The sequence below is a fragment of the Eumetopias jubatus genome, unplaced genomic scaffold (genome assembly GCF_037043125.1).
Source record: "Eumetopias jubatus isolate StellerSeaLion01/CBP00866 unplaced genomic scaffold, mEumJub1_p1.0 scaffold_8, whole genome shotgun sequence".
In the NCBI taxonomy this organism is placed as follows: domain Eukaryota; kingdom Metazoa; phylum Chordata; class Mammalia; order Carnivora; family Otariidae; genus Eumetopias; species Eumetopias jubatus.
In genome coordinates this window covers 61,141,504-61,163,294 of record NW_028274814.1, presented here as the reverse complement: position 1 = coordinate 61,163,294, position 21,791 = coordinate 61,141,504, and the positions used below count along the sequence as shown (strand labels likewise).

At 35.3% G+C, this 21,791-nt stretch overlaps 1 protein-coding gene across 1 annotated transcript in view; it reads right to left on the bottom strand.

The window, feature by feature from the left end:
• IRAG2 (inositol 1,4,5-triphosphate receptor associated 2) overlaps nucleotides 1-21,791 on the bottom strand; it is a 116,025-nt gene that overhangs the window by 4,934 nt on the left and 89,300 nt on the right. Inside the window, exons 23-35 of the mRNA XM_088025708.1 lie at nucleotides 20,639-20,665; nucleotides 17,193-17,239; nucleotides 17,022-17,086; nucleotides 16,758-16,865; nucleotides 14,317-14,387; nucleotides 11,393-11,450; nucleotides 10,446-10,509; nucleotides 10,330-10,357; nucleotides 9,931-10,071; nucleotides 8,023-8,157; nucleotides 2,543-2,690; nucleotides 1,595-1,638; nucleotides 32-94 (exon numbers count right to left, since the gene is read on the bottom strand). Coding sequence (XP_087881834.1) covers nucleotides 32-94; nucleotides 1,595-1,638; nucleotides 2,543-2,690; nucleotides 8,023-8,157; nucleotides 9,931-10,071; nucleotides 10,330-10,357; nucleotides 10,446-10,509; nucleotides 11,393-11,450; nucleotides 14,317-14,387; nucleotides 16,758-16,865; nucleotides 17,022-17,086; nucleotides 17,193-17,239; nucleotides 20,639-20,665 — 999 coding nt within the window. The remainder of the gene's footprint in view (nucleotides 1-31; nucleotides 95-1,594; nucleotides 1,639-2,542; nucleotides 2,691-8,022; nucleotides 8,158-9,930; nucleotides 10,072-10,329; nucleotides 10,358-10,445; nucleotides 10,510-11,392; nucleotides 11,451-14,316; nucleotides 14,388-16,757; nucleotides 16,866-17,021; nucleotides 17,087-17,192; nucleotides 17,240-20,638; nucleotides 20,666-21,791) is intronic.

The following is a 21,791-nucleotide window of genomic DNA, read 5'->3' as shown; positions in this document are numbered from 1 at the left end:
TTTGATTAAGAACACTTAGGAATTTGCTTACCATTCCTGCATTTCCAATATTTCTGGGCAAAGAGGCAATGGTCACCCTTCGGAGAGAAGATGGCTACCCGAGGAAGGCAAAGGTACATTTAGAAAACTATCAGTATTTTCTCACTGGATACAACACTAATGGGTATCCTTGTGCATACACATCCCTGCATTTGACCACTGCTGAGTTAACCTGTGGACATATTTTGTTATGGCCAAATTGCCTTCCAGAAATATTGTACCAGTTTATACTTTACCTTCTCCAAGACTGGATGACTATAATTTTTGCCAAATAAAGTTTCTTGTTTAGTTTTCTGGTGACATTGAACACTTTTTTTATGTGAATAATCATGTATATATCTGCTCTGGGAACTGTATGATCATTGCCCATATTAATGTTATTAATGATAATTCTGGCAGAAGTTTTTTTCATTGTTAATGCAGCTGAATCTATCTTTTGCTATCATTTATTTTATGCTGAGGCTTTCCCAACTCAAGAGGAGATACATGTGCACCTATTTTCTAGCTGTTTTTTTCATGGTTTCATCTTTTCCATTTAAGACATTTAAAGATGGGCAGGATATTTTGATAAATGGATGAGTTTATTTATCAGCCTCAGATTTGCATAGGAAAATGTTAAACTTTAGAAATCAAAGTAGTATATAAGTACAACTTCAGGAAATAAAAAATATATTAAATGTAGGAAATAAGCTAAAGAAGCTTAAGGTGAATCTTTTTCTTAAACCACCATTCCTAATTTCATAGGTTAGCTGAGTATCAAGAATATCAAATTGCAATCCAAGAAATTTGGGTTCTCACCATGGTTCTGCTACTACATGATCGTAACTAATCACTTAACTTCTGTGAAAGTGATTTTCCTCATCTGTGAAAAAGATTTGGATGGAATGATTTTAAAGTCTCTCGCTCAAAAATTCTGTGAAATCCTGATTTTCAAACTGGCAAAAACTGCTGGTTGACTTCCAATATTCCATTTCCCCCCTTTTTATTTGGTAAAGAACACCTTGATTTTCAGTTAGGCACAAAAGCCTCCAGATATAAAAATGGATTTTCTAGTCTTTCAGCCAAGAATGACAAGGAAATGTTATTTGGGACTTCTAGGAATTGTCATTAGAGGGAGAGGGAACACTTGTTTTTATGTCTTCCTTTTTCTTAGAATGTGACTGGATGTAATGACCAGAACTTGGTGCCCCCTGTATTGATGGAGCCACCGTAGACCATGAGGTGGAAGCAGAGGCCTGAGGGTGATGAAGCAGCAAGAGGAGACTGGGCCCTGTGGATTTCGTGAAGCCACTCTACCATTTTTGGACTGCCTATTTCCATCTCCAGTTTTACATGAGAGAGAAACTATCTGGCTTTCCTCTTGCTTTCAGACAAACTTAAATGATGTACAAATATAGTAAGAAGTATAAAAGCATACATATATAAACTTAAACATGCGTATGCATATCTACATAAATATACATGATTTACATTTAAAACCGTGTTGTTTCAAATAATATCTTAAAACCATCTCATCCATAACATTTGATAGACTGTTAAGTCAACTAGTAATTACCTTGGAGTTTAGGGAAGATGAACGTTTTTTAATTTGGCAGTCATCTGAAAGGAAAAACACATTGGCACATTTGAGGAATTACATAAGCAATTTATTGCAATGGTCTTATTTCTTAACAAAGAAAAGCAATAGTCAGAAATATTTAAGACCCTAGAGACTACTGAACAGTAAAGATATCTGGTTATCATTTGGTGACTCATAACAATTACCATCTGAATACTGTCCTCTATGTCACTATATATGCCCACAATGCTTACCCAGCACATAGGAGATGCTACATGGATATAGGCTGAATAAATGAATCCAAAACTATAGATCAGAAGGTTATCAAATATGATTACTTTTCCTAGAAAAGGGAAGAGATCATTAAAATAACTCTGCTCAGAAAAGTTCACATTATTTAAAATAAAACTATTACAAGACTTATATAAACCTTATATTTTAAGGTATTTCCCATGGCCTGAGATGTGTCCTTATTTTCCAATCCGTCTGCCAGCTTACTATGCCAGAGTCATTCCTTCTTCAAGAAATAGAAAACCATTGTTGATGAGAGTGGCTCATTTAATTTATTGTGCTTTGCTTTGTGTGTGGAGAAAGAGCCAATTCTAACATACCCTAAGTAGGAGAACATTAGAGTCAACTCAGTGGGTTGGATGAAATATATTCTCAAAAAAAAAAAAAAAAAGAAAAGAAATATATTCTCTCATCTCAGCAATCTAAATTAATTTAATGAATTTTTGGTGTCATTACCAAAGAATCCTCCTTGTGTCCCAACCTGTTTTCTAACTTACATTTTACTTGGGGCTATATAAATAACAGGAATGAATTATTATTCTAACATAACCTTAACCTAAGAGTTTTATACTAAAGACATAAGAATAAGTAAGAAAGAGAATGAAAGAGGAGAATCTTAGAAAAACATAACTGATACCATTAAACTTTTATTACCTTCATCTTCAAGAGGGTTAAAAGACCTTTCATTTTGCAGAAGAACCTGTTTCAGTTCTTCTAATTCAGCATGCTCTTTGGCATACATTCTCTTCAGGTTTTCTACATGCTGAATCATCACTTCAACTGCTTTACTAACTCGGCTTTCCTAGTAGAAAAAAAAGTAAATTTACATTGAAAATATTATTCTTGATATCCAGTTAAAAAATGATTAGACACATACATCTATCTTCACTCCATCACCAAATCTCACTAAAATTACAATGAAGTGGTTTTGTTTGTTTTAAAAGACACAGAACAAATAGAAGAGGGTATAATGAAATTTTGAAAGCCTGCTAGTAGTAGGACTAGTGGTGAATGACTAAGACCTGAAAAACCTGAGCCCTAAGAAAAAGTAGGAAAAGCCTACAAGCAACCTGGGCTGCATCACAGAAAGCCATACAGGCTCAGGAATTAGTGGTGCCTCTGGAATTAAGTGTGAAGGTAGATATGTGAACAGAAGAAATGGTTGAAAACCTGCAGAAAAAGTGATTAGATCTGCAGATCTCCTCCCTTATTCAGGCCAACTGAGCAACTTTCCTTCACCACTTTGCTGAAAGACTATAAATGTTGGATATCGAGAGAGAGAGAGAGAGAGAGAGAGAGAGAGAGAGAGAGAGAGAAACAGAGAGCCTGTGGATCGCACAGTAAGAGTTGATGGTGAATGGATCATAGAGAAAAGAATAGGTTTAGGCAAAAGTCTGTATACATATTGAATACTGAGATTCCTAGCCTGATTTCTTCTTCCAACTTGCAAACACAGGTAGCCAGGCTTATACTCACAAAGCAGGCAATTGGAAGATTTTCCTCTGAGGAATCTAACGTAGCAAGATAAAAGTCTTAAAACTACTGACATCAAGAATATCCCAGTGAAACATCCCAGTTTGTGTGAAGCTCAGAGCCAATGAGAACCCTCCCCACCCTACATTCAGCTATACAGCTCCCATTCAGCTATATAGTGGATCATCACTAGTCAGAGGAAAGCCTCTACCATGAAAGGAAAATCAACACAGAAAAAACGCAAGCTGGAGGAGATCAACTACAGAAAAGCTTCAAGGGAAATAGCAATATCTTCAGAGTTAATAAGTATTACATCCATGAAATAAGAACAAGATAAAGAAAGCTACATGCTAAGAATAAAAAGAATCTAGGAATTAAAAATATGACAAAAATACATAACTCAATATAATAGTTTCGAGGTAAGGTTGAGGAAATCTCCCTGAAACTAGAGCAAAAAAATTGAAAGGCAGAAAAGAGATGAAAAAGGACCTGTTCAGGAGATCCAACAGACAAAAAAACAGGAACTCAAGAAAGCATAGAAAATTCCACAAAATGTGGAAAAGGAAATAATTCAAAAAATCTCTAGAACTCAAGAACATAATTTGCCAGCTTATATCCATTCAGGGTCTAAAACAGTACATGAAAATAAACTCAAATTTCAGTTAACATATAGTGTAATACTGGTTTCAGGAGAATTTGGTGATTCATCACTTAGCATATGACACCCAGTGTTCATCACAAGTGCCCTCCTTAATACACATCACCCATTTTGTCCATCCCCCCCTACCCTCCAGCAACCCTGTTTGTTCTCTATAGTTGAGAGTCTCCTTAATGGTTTGCCCCCCTCTTTTTTCTATTCCCTATGTTCATCTGTTTTGCTTCTTAAAATCCACAGATGAGTGAAATCATATGGTATTTGCCTTTCTCTGATTATCTTATTTTGCTTAGCATAATACCCTCTAGCTCCATCCACTTGGTGGATGCACCAGTTTGCATTACCACCAACAGTATAAAAGATTCCCCTTTCTCCATATCCTCCCCAACGTCTGTTGTCTCCTGTGTTAATTTTACCCATTTGGACAGGTGTGAGGAGGTCTCTCATTGTAGTTTTGATCTTTATTTCCCTGATGATGGGTGATGTTGAGCATCTTTTGTCTGTTAGCCATCTGGATGTCTTCTTTGGAAAAGTGTCTATTCATGTCTTCTGCCCATTTCTTACCTGGATTGTTTTCTGGGTATTGAGTTTGATAAGTTCTTTATAGATTTTGGATACTAACCCTTTATCAGATATGTCATTTGCAAATATCTTTTCCCATTCCAAAGGTTACCTTTTACATTTGTTAATTGTTTCCTTCACTGATTCAATTTCATTACATCCTTCTGTTCAGATTTTCTACGTCTTCCTGATTCAATTTTGGAAGATTTATGTTTCTAGGAATTTATCCATTTCTCCTATGTTGTCCAATTTGTTGGTATATAATATTTTATAATAGTTTCTTATAATCCTTTGTATTTTTGTGATGTCAGTTGTTATTTCTTCTTTCCCCTGATTTTGAGCCTCTCTTTTTATCTTAATGAGTCTAGCTAAAGGCTTACCAATTCTCCTTATCTTTTCAAAGAAACATCTCTTAGTTTCATCATTTTATATATATATTTGTGTCTATTTATATATATAAATTTGTGTCTATATATATATATATAATTTGTCTCTATTTCATTTATCTCTACTCTGATCTTTATTGTTTCCTTCCTTCTACTAACCTTGGGCTTTGTTTTTCTAGTTCCATTAGGTATAAGATTAGATTTTCTGAGATTTTTCTCGGTTCTTGAAGTAGGCTTGTATAAACTATAAAATTCCCTCTTAGACCTGATTTTTCTGCATCCCAAAGATTTTACACCTTTGCATTTTCATTTTCATGTCTTTATAACGTCCTCTTTGATTTCTTTGCCCATTGGTCAATAGCATATTGTTTAGCCTCCCAAGTGTTTCTATCTTTTCAAATTTTTTCTTGTAATTGATTTCTGGTTTCACACTGTTGTGATCAGAAAAGATGTTTGATATGATTTCAATCTTATTAAATTTACTGAGATTTATTTTTTGGCCTAACATATGATCTAACCTAGAGAATGTTCACTTGAAAAGAATGTGCATTCTGTTAGAAAAATAAATGTTCTATTTATGTCTGTTAAGTCCTGATCTAATGTCTCATTCAAAGCCACTGTTTCCTTATTGATTTTCTGACTGGTTGATATATCTGTTGATGTAAGTGGGGTATTAAAGTGCCCTACTATTGTTGTATTACTGTCAATTTCTCTCTTTATGTCTGTTAATATTTGCTTTATGTGTTTAGATGCTTCTATGTTGGGTGCATAAATATTTACAATTTTATAGATTCTCTTGTTGGATTGATCCCATTATCATTATGTAATGCCCTTCTTTGTCTCTTGTTACAGTTTTGGTTTAAAAGTCTATTTTGTCTGAAAAAAAAAAAAAGGTCTATTTTGTCTGATATATATTATTGCTACCACAGCTTTTTTCATTTCCATTTGCATGAAATTTTTTTTTCATCCCTTCACTTTCAGTCTGTCTTTAGCTCTAAAGCATGTCTCCTGTAGGCAGCATATAGATGGATATTTTTTTTTTATTCATTCAGTCATCCTAAGTCTTTTGATTAAAGCATTTAGACCATTTGCATTTAAAGTAATTATTGCTACATATGTACTTATTGTCATTTTGTTCATTGTTTTCTGGTTGTTTTGTAGTTCTTCTGTCCTTTCTCCTTCTCTTGCTCTCTTCCTTGTGATTGATGACTTTCTTTAGGGTTATGATTCCTTTGTCTTTATTTTTTGTGTATCTATTATAGGTTTTTATGGTTACCATGAAATTCATACATAACATCGTAAGTACATAGGAGTCTATATTAAGTTGATGGTCATTTAAGTTTGAACACATTCTAAACAAACTACATGTTTACTCCCATGTTTCATGAACAGACAGGAGACCAGTCTGGCTGGAATGCAATAAATCAGGAAGATTATCATAGGAAATAAATTTCATAAGTTAAGAGGGCAGCGGAATCATGTAAACCTTTTTAAGCCATCATAAGGATTTGGGGTTTTATTCTGAAAAAAGTGAGGAGCCACTGGAGGACTTTGAACCAAAAAGAAACATGATCTAGCTTACATTTTAGAAGGATTATTCTGGCTGCTTTATGGAGAACAGACTATGTTGCAGGAGTACTGAGTTTAAATGGAAACAGGGAGACCATGTGGGAAGATATTGTATTAATCTGCAAAAAAACAGAATGGTAGCTTAGCTCAAGGTGGTAGCAGTGGACAAGGAAATAAATGGTTGAATTCTGATGGTAGAGTAAATAGGATTTATTCTGATGGTAGAGTAATTACAATTTTCTGTAGGATTAGAGGTAAAGTGTGAGAGAAAATTGTTGAGAATTACTCCCAAGGATTTTCAATCTGATCAGCTTTGACAGAGATAAGATCATGTGTGGAATACGTTTTGGAGTTACCATAAGCAGTTCATTTTTGTATGTGTTGTTTAAGTTGTTTGTCAAACATCCAAATGGAAATGCTGCATCCATAGTAGTATATTCTAGTCTGGAACTCATGGCAAAGGTTTAGGATAAGAATGTGAATTTGGGAGTTATCAACTGACCACACAGAATGGTATGGGGATTGAAGGAAGATGGACATCACATGCACAAGGGTCGAGCCTTGGGGCCCATTGATATTATGAAGCCAAGGAGAATGGTGGGACCCATAAAGGAGCCTGGAAAGGAATGACCCATGATGTTAAGAGGAGAAACAGGAGAATGTGGTACCTGGAAGCCAGGTGAGGGGAGTGTTTTCAGGAGGAGGAAGAGCTCAGATATGCTGAATGTAGCAGGTCAGCTAAGGAAAATGAGTGGGTTAAGGCCATTTAGAGTAGATTTCAGAGCAAATGGGAGGAGAGAAATTGGAGACAGTGAGTACAATTCTGTGAGGATATTTGCTATAAATGAGAGCAGAGAAAGAGAAGAAAGGGTCAAAGATTATTTTGCTTGTGTTTATGTTATTTTTCCCATCTTAAAAACAACATATTTGTGTACTCATGAGAATGATTTAATGTAGCAGGGAAGATTCAAGATGGAGGAAAGTAGGGAGAATCTGAGTGCAAGATTCTAAGTAAATTAGGAATGGGTTCTGGTATGCAGGGGAGATGGTTAGCCTTAGATAGGATTAGAGACAACTCATATTTTATACTGGGAAGGAAGGAAAAGTATGAGGGTTCAGATGTTACTAGGTTTGGAACTTGTGGCAGTTCCCTTCTGAATGACTCAATGTTCTCACTGAGGCAGGAAGCAGTCATTATTTGACAGAGAAGATGGGAAAGGACATGATGATGGTTTGAAGAGAAAGGAGAAAATATGAAACTGATATTTGGAAGAGATTATTTGGATGATTGTCACTGGCTAATGCTATTAAGAGGGTTTTTTTTTTTACATTTTTATTTGCATATTCCATTTTCTCTATATTAAACACGTATGTCTTATATAACACAGAGGTTTTTTTTTTAACTTTTTCTTAGAAATGTAATCCATAATCTCAGGGAAAACAAATCCTTTTAGTAATTTCATTTAGCTAAAGAAATGGAGACAGATTACCTGATTAATGGCTCCCAGCATCTCAGCCCTACTGGCCACTCGTGCAGTGCACTGACTAAGAAATGTTATATTCTTCTCCAGCTTCTTAACAATTTCCTGGGCATGGTTGTCATCCTCACAAAGTGGTGTTAAAGACTGCACAGAAAGCAAAGTATTAAAATATATCCAACCCAAGTATTCAGCAAGTGATTCTAACAATGACTATGTTGTAAATACAGATGACAGTCACATCTCAGTCATCTTGGTATAAAGTGAAAAGCAGCAACAAAGACCAATAATGAATGATAATGGAATATTAATATCTTTGTTGGCTATCAGACCTATGAGAATATTCACAAAACCTTTTATATCTAATCTCAATCTCTTCCTTCCTTACTTCCCGAATTTGCCATTTCTTCATACACATTTCTATCACTTTCCACAATTAAGAGAATGGGATATACTTAATGGTAAAGAAATTATGCTTGTGAATGAGTTGAATGTATTATATGAGGGGCATGGTTTGAACTTTTTTTTAAGATTTTATTTATTTATTTGAGAGAGAAAGAGCACAGAGGGAGAGTGAGAGGAAGAAGCTGACTACCAGCTGAGCTGAGAGCCCGACGTGGGGCTCGATCCCAAGACCCTGAGATCATTACCTGAGCCACAGGCAGATGCTCAACTGACTAAGCCACCCAGGCACCCCAGTTTGAACTTTTAATAAAAGTAGTGAAAACATACAAGATTTAGATATGGCTCTGACTATGCTACTTGCTCTTCCATTGATGACAAAGCATTATTGAGCTGGCTAGATGGGTATGCCTTCACAGCCTTATGAATATTTCTTTGAAACCTGTGTCTTTGATCCACGATGATGGCCTTCCTGATGGAGAACCATCCATCCCACTAGGGTAGAGACAGAATTAAGAGGACAGCAGTTTTGGAAGCAAACAAGCCACTGCTTATTAACTGTGTGACCATGAGCAAATTTCTAAGACTTGCCCAAGTCTAAAACACCATAAATTTTGTATGTCATTTAAAAAAGGAAAAGTAGGGGTTTCTAGGTGTCACAGTCAGTTAAGCATCTGGCTATTGGTTTCGGCTTAGGTCGTGATCTCAGGGTCGTGAGATTGCTCAGTGCAGACAAATGCTGTATGATTTTACTTATATGAGGTATCTGAAGTAGTCAGATTCATAGAAATAGAAAGTAAAATGGTGACTGGGGGCCGAGAGGAGGAGAAAAGGGGGCTTGTTTAATGGGTACAGAGTTTCAATATGCAAGATAGAAAAGTCCCAGAGATCTGTTTTACAACAATGTGAACATACTTTACTGAACTGTACACTTAAGATGGTTAATATGGTAAATTTGATGTTATGTGTTTTTTATGACAATAAAAAAAAGAATATGGTTTCTCAAGTTTTATTTTTTTTCCAAAAATAACCCTCTTAACTTTCCAACCCATCTCTATATTTATATGGAGATTTCACAAAATGGAAAAACAGTAGTTGTTACCTATGTACCTAGAGAGGGCTTGCCCATCACCTGAGAAGACTAAAATCAATCACCATTCTCTTTTTTCAGTTAATCAAATGGAAATAGACTTTTGATTCTCTTCTTTGAAGCTTACAATTGATATTCTTTCCTATTGCTCAGTTTCCTGCATGATGACTCTTCTGCCTGAAACCTATTTGAATGTCCAGAGAAGGCAGGTGACTCACAATGACTTCAAAAGGCATTTGTTTTATTAGTGAATTTTTTATTTTAGCCTGATTCTGAATTCTTACTTCCTATTAATTTACGTTTGAGTCAGGCAGGGCTTGGTACCTGGTGTTGGTTTTAGTCACACAAGTAAACTTGTATCTAATCTTGAAAACATTATTAACAATATGATCATCAAATGTGTAGTTCCCAACTGTTAGGATTCTCACCTCTAACAGCTTTAAACAGTTAGTGATTTCTTTCTTCAAATTTTCTTCTGCCAAGTCTCGTGATCTTTCTTCAAGCTTCACTCTTTTCTCCAAGGTGAACCAGTCACACTTAAATCCCAAAGATAATCTGAGAAATTCAGCCTGTTGTCAAAATAATGTACGGGTGAGGGGGAGAAAATTGGTTGTAGTGAAATATTTCAGTTTAATACCAGATTACGCTGAGCCATTTCTTTTTCCTCCCAGCAACATAATGCTGGCATGCATCGGCTTTACCTGTACTTAGTTGCTGCCAAGCCAGCCAGACACCAAACATACCCACAGCTTGTATAAAAGTATGAACTGATGATAGACAAGGGAATCAGAAACACTTTTTTTTAACTTAAAGGGAAAAAAACTGACCTCCACCTCCTTCTCATTAGCAGAAGTGCTGTAGGATAAGACAAAAAAAAAATTATTCCAACATAATTCAGCAGAAGAGCAAGAACTGTGAGCATGCCATGTGAAGAAGAACTTACTTGTCACTTTGTCTAAAGTTAACGGATTTCACAGTGGTTACAGGACGAGAGGAAAGAGCAGTGTCTATTAAAAGACAATAAAATAGTATTGGGTTACAAAGGTTCCCAGCCGAAGGCACATTTGATCAAATGCCCTCTCTCCACTACACAAAGGCATTTCATTGAAGTATGTCTGAAATAATAGCCAGTTAATAATAGCATTTGCTTCAGAGCGCCTGGGTGGCTCAGTAAGTTAAGTGTCTGCCTTCAGCTCTGGTCATGATCTCAGGGTCCTGGGATCGAGCCCCACATCGGGCTCCCTGCTCAGAGGGGAGCCTGCTTCTCCCTCTCCCACTCCCCCTGCTTGTGTTCCCTCTGTGTGTCAAATGAATAAATAAAATCTTAAAAAAAAAACCTAGTCTAGAATTTAGCATATGATATATTTTCAATAAAGGTTAATTTTTTTTAACTCATTTCCATTTTGCAGATGAGGAAGTTGACACTCAGGTTAAATAAACTTCTGAAGTCAAAGCTGGTCAGAAAGTCACCCAATATAGTCTGTGTGACTTCAAAGTCTCAACTCTATCCATTACTCCATCCTACTGGAGGTGAAATGGGGAGGGAAGTATATTAGCACTTATTCTTTAAATACTATCTTATTTACTTTTGGACAGGATAATAGAAAAAGATCTCAAAGTAGAGCTTGAATTTACTACCAACATTGACATGGTTCTTTGTTCACAATAACGTAGTAGTTATTACAAGTCCTTTGGGGCTTAATAGTTAATGCAACATAAATGTGGCTTTTCAAAAATGATACAAATTGAATCAAGAATCAGTTTTATTGGCTGATTTTAGCTAAAGATGCATAATTATAGGTACCATATCTTTACTCAGAAAGATTTCACCCATAAAAATATAAACAGGAACAAAAGTTCACATGGGAGTTGGAAGAGAACATTCCTTACCTCCTGCAGCACATTCTTTTCTATGCTCATCTATTGTTTCTGGTTCTTCTTTTGCTTCCTAAAATCATAAAGAGATTTTATTGCTGTACATAGAGTGGAAATCCTTCATAACCAATCATTTCCCAACTTCCTGTCCTCTCCTAACCTACTCTATCAAAAACACTGTGGTATTCAAAGAACTGAACTAGAGGTTAAAAAGACAACAGGATTGGCTCTAAGGGGGTTTCCAATCTAGTTGAGGTACAAAAGACAGAAACATATGAACAGCTATAAATGTGATACAAGTTACCATAAGGCAAACTAGGATTGATTGCCAAATAAATGAGATGTCAATAAATAAGTGCTCTACAAACGGAGGGGAGAGACACCATGGCTTGAGAAGCATGGGAAGTCTTTACAGACAAGGAACATGGCCGGAGCTTGATGCTGTGGGAGGACTGGATAGATAAAGAGGTAGGGGTGATCCAGGATATCACATGTAGCTGTCTAGATGGGATCTTTGGGGAACTTGTGGCAAAAATTGCAGGTAGAACCATGTTATGTGAGGCTTTTACTCCATATAAATACATTTTAAGGTCACTGACCAACTATCTTACAAATATATCTATACAACAAGAATTACCAATGGTAAAAGGGTTGTACTATACTGCCTGAGAAAAATCTAATGAGAAAGCAATAGGTATAAAATTTTATGGTGATAATTATTCAGCATTCTCGGAAATTTTCCCTGAAAAATAAAGTCTAAGACAAATTTCCTCGGTAGAGCCATTGATAAAATGTCATGTAATTTTTTTAGAGAACTGAAGCTAAGATTTTGATAAAATGTTACAAATGCAATAATACAGGTAAAGCACGGGATCATTCTTATCAACATTTACATATTCTTAAGTTTTCTGAATCCTCCCTCAACCCCATGATCTCTTCTAGATACGGCACCTTCTTCTAATCCTATCCTTTATGGTCATGCTTCTTCTGGGGAGAATTGTCCATAATTGCTGCTTCCAGTTTTTCAGCTCTCTTCTGTCTCTGTACCTAATACTCCAAGAAAACCTCCCTCCCCAGTTATCAGTGAACTCTCTATTGCCAAATTCAATGGGAAAATTTCAGTCTTTATCTTATTTGGCTTCACTGTAGCATCTAAAATGATCTTTAATTCTCTCTTCCTTGAAGATTTTTCTCTCCTTGGTTTTCATCTCCTGATGTCCTCCTATTGCTATAGTAGCTCCTTCTGAGTTTCCTCTGTCATTGCCTTCTTTTGTGAGATAATGGAATCAGCAAGAGTCCATTATTCTCAGTGCTCTCTTCCTGCCTGCCAGAGTCCTTGGGAAATCTTATTCACATACTTGGTTTTTTGCTGATAGCTCACAAATGTGTGTCTGCTCCTAAAAGTCCTAGGAATGAATTTATGAATATAGGTATGCAGCTATGTATATAATCTTTCAGAGTACTGATGTCATATCAACCTGAAACTTGACTTAATCTTATTTTACCCCCAAATTCTTCTTACTTCCTCCCTATTCTCATAATAGTCTATTCATTCTGTAGGATAAGCCATAAGCCTAAGTTTTTACGTTTTCCCATGCATCCCCAACCCCCATCCTGGTTATCAGTCACCATGTACTATAAATTCTGTCCCTTAAATCTCTCCCAAATTACTCTTCTCTTCTCCATCCACACTAAATTCATACTATCTTCATCTCTTGCCTGAATTGTTACCCAGTATCCTAACCAGTACCCCATCTCCATTACTATGTTTTCTAACAAATTATTTCTAAGTTTATTTCTATCTTGTTTTGAGATGAGAAAAAATTCTTTTTTATCGGAAGACTACTGTGAATGATTAGAGGACTCAAATATTCCTCTATTTTTTGTAAGGAGCAACCACTTTCAACATTCTTGTTAGCCAACACTACACTCTATATATACTTTACACTACAAAGGACGAGTCCAAATAACATACCCAATCATTCCACTCCGCTCAGACTAGAATACTATAAAATTTTTATCTACTCTATTGCCTCAAATATATCTATGCCACAATCATCTCTTAACTTGAGTTAGCTTTCCTGAGTCTCTGTTTCTTAAAACCAAATGGGCCTAACTAAAGCAATATTCATATACAGAGGGGAAAACAACACACACACACACACACACACACACACACACACACTGCTAATCATCATCTCTTAACAGAGGGGGACTAATACATAAACAAGACCCTTGAAGAAACATGGAATGGGATCCATAGTCTACGAGTTACTCCTCAATAATTATAAATTCATATCAGTGACAATGAACCCTCTCTTTAGGGAAAGGAACTTAACTTTTTCTATAAACATTTAAACAATGTTTTATAGCAGTGTTCCAGGTACCTGGATAGCATTTGATACCATTCACAAGGTACCTCCTCCATGACACTTGTCTGGCCTCTTAACCCAAACATTTTTCTTTTATATCCCTAACCACACTGAGTAATTATATATTACTGAGTAACTGTATGTTTCTTCCCTTAATTAGAACATGTTCTCTTAATTAGAACATATCTTTAAGGTAAATATTACTGTTTTATTTAACCTTATTTATTAATACATTTGTTTACTTAAAAGTCCTCTATTGATAGATATTGAGCTTGTTTCCAGTAGATCTTTGATGAATATGAATGAATGAATGAATGAACAAAAAAACAATGTGGAGTCAGGAGGTCCTAGCTCTGACTCTATTGTGTGACTTTGAACAAGTCACAAGGACTCTTTGGCACCTACTTCCTCATCTATAAGACACTGGAGTAATTAAATTCTATTAACTTCATAATATTTTGAGAGGATGAGACAGTGCTTTTAAGAGTATTTTGCAAACCTAGAGGGACAGTTATACCATTGTAATATATCATTACCTTTACTGTTAACATATGTATATTTCCTTACCAAATTTAACATGGTTTTGTCCTCACTCATAGAGCCTTGGAGTGCGATATTCTCAGGAGCTGGACTTTGGCCTATGAGAAAAAGAGAACACACTAAATAGTTGCCTGAGCAGTAACAAGTAAGAAAGGAAGAAATAGTGAGGGTGGCAATATGAGCAGACTAGTAAGTGTCAAAGACCTTAACACGTGAGTCAAATTATATGTCAAAAAACTTTAAATGTGCCCATTGATTAAAAATCAGGACTAGAGCAGCTAAGGCTCCCAAGGAAGCTAGCCATATAAGATTTCTTAATAGAAATGAGTATCTGTATAAATGGCCTTCAAGTAATAGTTTTAAAATCTTTTCTAAGGCTGCTGCTTTTTTTTAAATCAAACACATTACTACTAAACTTACAGAAACAGGATGAAGGAAGAATGAACAATCAGCTTGACAAACAGGTTTTTTTTAATTACAGTTGCAAGACTGATAACCAAGTTTGATGTCCTTTCAAAACATGGTATCTTTCTAAAAAAAAGTCATCAAACTAAGAAACAAAGGTACTTTTAATTTATGCCATTCCTCTTGGTAATTTCCCTTTATTTTTGTGTACTTTATTTGTACCGTAATGTACTTGATAATGATTTTCCTCTTTACATGGTCCATTGTCTTGAATTTAGTTCAGTGCAGGTATAAAGGTCAGCAGCTATAAATAGGTTTTGTTTCTTTTTAAGAAAAAATAATGTATTATGTTTTTAAAATTTATATGGAAATAAGAACAAAATGGTAACCACTTTCTTCAGAGATAAAACGTCTTTTCCCAATGAAAACTTTAATTTTTTTTGTTAACTTTTAAGATAGATAATAGATTCATATGGCCCATAAATTTTAAAGTGTAAAATATTTTTTGGTAAAAATTTTCTCTCCCATACATGCCTATAAGAAATTTACTTTTCCTCCCCACAGACAATGTTATTTAATTTTTGTCTAGCCTTCCAGAGATACATTATGCATACATAAAAACTTCTTCCTATCCTTTTTACTTTCCCACAAAATTTTATATGCAATACATAATGTTTTTATTTGGGGTTTTTTAAGAGACAATAATTCTTTGATATCTTTCTAAGAAAGTTTCCTTATATACATTTTATGGATGTATATTAGTATTCCATTACATGGAGATGCCAATATATATTATCTAGGCTTCTTTTGATAATTAACTTGTCTTCAATATTTTGTTATTATAGAAAATACTGTAGTAAAGAAACTTCTACAAGTCATGTGAGTACTTAGATCTATAGGATAAATTCCCAGAAACTAAATTGTTTTATCACAGGATATGTATATTTAACATTTTGGTGAATATTGGCAAATTTCCCTCTATATTAATTATAATAATTTACATTCCCTACAGAAATGTATGAGATTTCTTTTTTTCTCCTACAAGCTAACCAACAGAGTGTAATCAAAGTTTTGCATCTTTGTCTACACGACTGGTGAAAAATGATATCTTGGTGTAGTTCTAATTAAAATTTCTCTTACTCAGTCTGAGGTAAAGTATGAAGGTATTCTTCCGTTAAAATAAAGAAAGGATTCCATTTCTACAATTTTACAACTCCTTTAGTTTAGCATCTATATCTCAACTTAACTGTCCAGTTTAAACAATAGAATGAATTTTCCTTGTTTTTTTGTTTTTTGTTTTTTTGTTTTTTTTTTGGTGGGAATGGGAGCCTATGTGCTTCCCATGAGTGTCAGCTGTAGTGATGTCTCACTGGGAATGGTTGAGAATAACTACCTTGTTTTCAGACTCAAGTAGCAAAAAAAGATGTAACATATTATCTGTTAATTCTTTTGCCTCCTGAGTGGACCATCACGAATTGGTCCATCCTTTTAACCAAACAGATTCTAATTAGGATTCTGAGAATTATTTTTTTAAGAGAAAGCATGCACATGGGCACAAGCAGAAGGGCAGAATGGTGGAGGGAGTGGGGGAAAGGAGTGAGAGAATCTTAAGCAGGCTTCATGCTCAGGGCAGAACTTGATGGAGGGCTTGATCTCACAACCCTGAGATCATTTCCTGAGACAAAATCAAGAGCCAGATACTTAACCCACTGAGCCATTCAGGCACCCCAGGATTCTGAGAATTTCCTAAGCAGGTGATTCTACATCTATGCCACAGTTGAGACCCAGTTGTATCCAGTCAATCTTTGCCATTAGGAAATATTTAAGCCCTATTAAAATATATTGTAATTTTTGTTCTTTCTATAGAACTGGGGAAAAAAATGGCAACATTATCATATATGAAGGCCATGATTACCTCTTGGACTTTTTTTCCCCAGACTATATCTTCAAGCTTTTTTTAATAAAATAATATTACTGAACCATGAGGATAGTTGCTCCAGTAGCTTACAGGTTTGCTTACTGCTTTGGAATGGGAACTATATTTGAATACTTCAATAGCTTACCTGTGATCTTTATCATAGCAGAAGCTGAAATTGTATCTCCCTCTTTCTTACAGAGTGATTTACAGTCCAGGTCACCAGAAGCCATATTCAAAATTTCTGACCCAGAATCTATCAACAGGAAGAAACTAACAGCATGAACACTATGCAAAAAAAATTATTTGCCTATGTTCTTTTCATTTGCACTCACCTCAGCAGGCCACAGAAACCAAGCTTATAGTTATAATACTAATCCTCTATTTTTATATATTTTCCAAGTTCACTCACCACTTGAAGTTACAGTACTCTCTGTGGACAAAGTGTGTCCAGGAGATGACAGTGTGGAACATTCCCTGTCAAGAGAGTAGAGGAAATATTTTGGAGTGCCAGGTCCAAAGAGTTCCTTAAAAATTAACCAAATATACATTCAAATTCATATACACAAACAAGCAAGCAAACCTGGACTGTGGCAGGCTCTCAGAATACAAGCGGTCAACACCATTCTCCTAAAGAAAAAAAAAAAAAAAGGAAAAACAAGTTCAACAATTTGACATTTTCCATTCCAGAGAGGTTGTTTTAAGCAAACATTTTCATACAATTTTAAATGAACCCATATTTACTTTGCTCTTTTAGAAAAGAGGATACGGGACTGGGATGCTGTAGGGTAGATTGATAAACATACTTTCTCCAAGTTGTACTTGCAAAAAAATCCAATTTTAAATATACTTACAAGTCCAATATTTGAGGAATACCTAATAAATTCTTGGGCAAAACAAATTCTAAACTTAAAGGGCAGATAGAGTTTCTTTCATGAACTTAAGTCAAGTTGTCTTTAAACAGAACATTCTATGTGGGCATAACACATTTCTATTTATGGAAATATTATTCAACCTAAAACTTTTGACCTGGTGATTTAAAAATGGTTTTCAATTGTCTAGCTAGACAAATAATACCTTTTAAACTTAATCCCATTCTCAAAGATCTGAGGGATTATATCTACATCAGCACCTATTGCTTGGTGCTCAAACAGACCTTAACAAAATTGTGGTCCTAGCCTGCCAGGGCAAGTGTTTGAAAGTTTTATTTGAACTTCTTAATCTTGATCAGAAGTTCCTAATTTAGGGGGAACTTTAGGACATTAGGGTTGATTAGCTCACTTACTCTCAAATAATGCAGTGGGAACATGGGTTACTCTTTAATGTTTTTCTAATACATATATTTTCATTAGTGTTTGGTTTACGTAGGAATTAAATTTAATATTGAAAACTGAAACCAATTGAACATATCAAGAACCTGCACAAACAATGAAAAGATGAAGACATTTACGTGTTCTATAATCAAGGAAAGAACTTATTAACAGCCACAGCCCAACAAAAGGTTTCAATGGAGGGACATTGTATATCGCACACAGAATTTAGAATCTACCCCAGACAATATTGACTATCGTCACAGAAAGGTATGAGTTTAGTAACAGTTTGCAGAATACATAGTTATACAATATAATGACAGCACTTAAAATGTACAGAAGCCCTTTTATATACCATCCCATTTAATTCTCTCAACAACTTTAGGAAGTGGATTTTAGCAAGAAAATATTTACTTATTTCAGGTAAAGAAAGTAAAGCCAGTGAATAAACTAATATCCCGGGAGTATTCTGAATAGTGGTGTCAGCCTTCAAACCCAGTTCGAACTAAATACAGTGTCCTCTCCACTGTAAACAGAACTGTCTCTGAGATACCCTAACCCAGGCTGTTGGTAAGGCACAGACTTCCCAATTATTGTCTTACACACTGGTAGATGATTTAAACATAAACGTTTAAAATGTTCATCTCAAATGTTTAGAAGAATTCACAAACTTGCAAAGCAAGAATTTATACCTAATCTTCCTACATATCAATGTCAGGTAATCTTCTCTGTTTTATTTTGCCTCTGCTTTAAATGCCTTTGGGTCAGACCATGTGTGCTTGAAGCCCGTCATGACATCAGCTTGATTTAATTCAACAACTTTCATCAAAGGCCCACTTTGTCCCAGGAGCAGTGACAGAAGCTGGAGACACACAAAACTACAGTCCTTGTCCCAGAGGAGTTTGTAGGCCAATCAGGAAGACGAATATATAAAACAAATAAAAAATTATAGGCAGCATTCCACAGAGGAAAGAAATATGCACAAAACAGAGTGGGGTAATATTTGAATTACATTTTGAAGAGAAATTGTAACATAACTTACAGGTAAATGATGATAGCCCTATCATTAAAAGATTTAATAGAATGCATTAGTAATTATATGCTTATTTAACTATATTCCAATATATATGTAAGAAATGAAGCTATAAAAAAGGAAAATATTAAATATCCTTCAGTTTCATCAAGTATCATACTTCATAAAAGTCAGCAAGGATTCATTCCTTAATAGGAATTTAAAAATCAGGCCCACTTAAGACTCCATAACATATAAAATTTTGATTATATATGGCTTGAAATGACACTTATTACTGTACTATAACTAATACATATATAATAATAATATTGCACTAACTAAAAAGCTAATTTTGTCTGAAAAAGACTTTTTTTTAAAAAAGTCTCATTTAAAGTCAAAATAATACAGCAGAAATACAGTTTACTTCCATTATATTACAAATTAGTCTCATTTGCTGTAATGTTCTGTATGAGCCCTTCTGTTCAATACCTTATATATGAAACATTTTAGTGAGAAGCTTTCTGATAAATATAAAATATTTATGGATTAAATAAGTAATAATTCTGTAATTTTGGAGAAATGTCATATATTTAGTAGTCATACATTACTATATTGTTCTGGAACAGTTGCAAGGTAAGCAATTGGATATTACTTCCAATTCATTAGTCTTTATAAATCCCACTGATCAGAAAACACCCCAATATACAACATATCTCAATCCCAGATTTTCACAAATTTGACCTAACAGCATATTTCCCTTGTTACAAGTATAGCTAGACAAAAGTTTTCTTTTTTCAAATTTAGAACTATAGTTAATGAAATTTTAAATATAACTCCTCAGGGTGTCTGTACATATGGAGTGGGGGTGGGAGATAACTCAGCAAAAATTTTCCACAATTGTGTTCTTTTTTTTCCCAGCATCAAAAGCCCAACTATTCAAACCAGAATCCTAGACCCGTAAGAAAGCCTAACCCCCACAGAGTTATAAAGACCTGGGCAGATCATGAAAAAGATAACCTGCTGGTTATATTTTAAAACCAAGCAAAGTTAAGAAATTGACTAAAAGCAAGAAAAAGAGAGTTCAGATGACAGACTTACTTACCTGTAGAAGATTGGCTCAAGTCAATGAGTCTAACACATGTTCATAGCACAGAGCAGGAAGAATATTCTTCCTGTCCAAGCCATTCAAATATCAACCTGCATAACATTTACATGAAAATCTGTGGTCCAGCCCATTTGTTTTTGATAGCGTCTACCGTAGGGTGGGGTTGCCAAGGTACTCATGGAACAAAATGAGACATATTCTCCCATCAGCTGGGTTAGCAAACACGCCACACATGCGCATGTGCATGCACGCGCGCACATACACACATGCACACCACTGTTATTTCAACATTTAGGTAGAAAAAGTTAAAGAATAATAAGGTATAGCTTTTAAGATATTAGTAAGGGTAATTATTGGCTTAGATAATTTCCCAGGGTCACTTTATTTTTGTTCTATTAGATGAAATGTTTCTTCATCTGTAGATTTTATGAGCAGAAACCCTTCCACTATGCTACATTCACATTACCAATATAATTTTTGCTACCAGACCTATTGTAGATGATTGGTGCTACTGAAATAAATTAATAGGATCTTCTGAGAAAAAAAACTGAAAAAAGTCCATATGGTCTTATTTCATTCTAACTTAAAAAAAAAAAAAATGCCCTTGACTCAGTGCCGGTTTCCATGTTCTAAAAAGAGAAAGAATGTAAAATTGAATGCCAAAAGATCACAACTACTGTAACCTAAACAAAAGTAAATTTCCTCACAAGTTTTTTTTTCTTAATTTGTAACTAAAAGGACACCACACCCTCAGATCTACAGGACACACCCACCACTCTGAGGTTCATCTATAGTGCAGTTATCAGTCAACTTCTACATGTCCCAATTTTGCAAGTGTCAATGTTATTTATTCTCCAAGGTTATTAATGCTGCACCACACACAGCCTGAGAGAACAGGACAGACAATGGCCAGAAAATCTGAGATATTTCAAAATTGATTCTGTCCTTTGTCTCATAAATCACCTCCTCTTAGTGATAGTGTATCTTAGACAAAAACATGTAATAACATGAAGGACAGCTCAAAGGGATGGCAATACACTTAATTTTTTTTTCAACAGCCAGAGTAAAAACAGAGAAATTAATTTTCATATCTTCTGACTGTAACAAGGTATCTTTCTTCTTTTTTAACTAGGCACCATGCCCAGTGTGGAGCCCAACATGGGGCTTGAACTCACCACCCTGAGATTAAGACCCTAGCTGAGGTCAAGAGTTGGACACCCAACCAATTGAGCCACCCAGGCACCCCCCCTGCTTTTTTTTTTTTTAATTGATGTGTAGTTGACATGCAATGTTATACTGGTTTCAGGTATAAAAGACAGTGATTTGACAAGTCTACACACTACATAATGCTCATAACAAGGTATCTTCTGAGCTTCACACTGCTGATCATTCTGATTCTGGGGGACAGTCACAGCTGCTATTTTCAGAGTGTTTACTAGGAATCAGGAACTTTGCATATACTTTATAAAGTGTCTTGGTGGGGTCTGATCTGAGACTGAAAGGTAGAGAGAAGAATCAGTTTCATGGTCGTAGAATTTTCACTAAGCTCCTTAATTCTTGGAGTATTTGGGGACACACCCAGGCACCTAAGCACATGTTCAGTTTGGCCCTTGGGCTGCTGTTCAGACTCCATGGTGGGAGCAGTGATTAAGGAGAAGAAGACAGATTGTCAGGAGAGACAGCTGGGCCCTGGAGAGAAACTGCCAAGAGTGAGGAAGAGTTGAGGAAGTCGGGCTAAACGGACCGCCAGGCCTA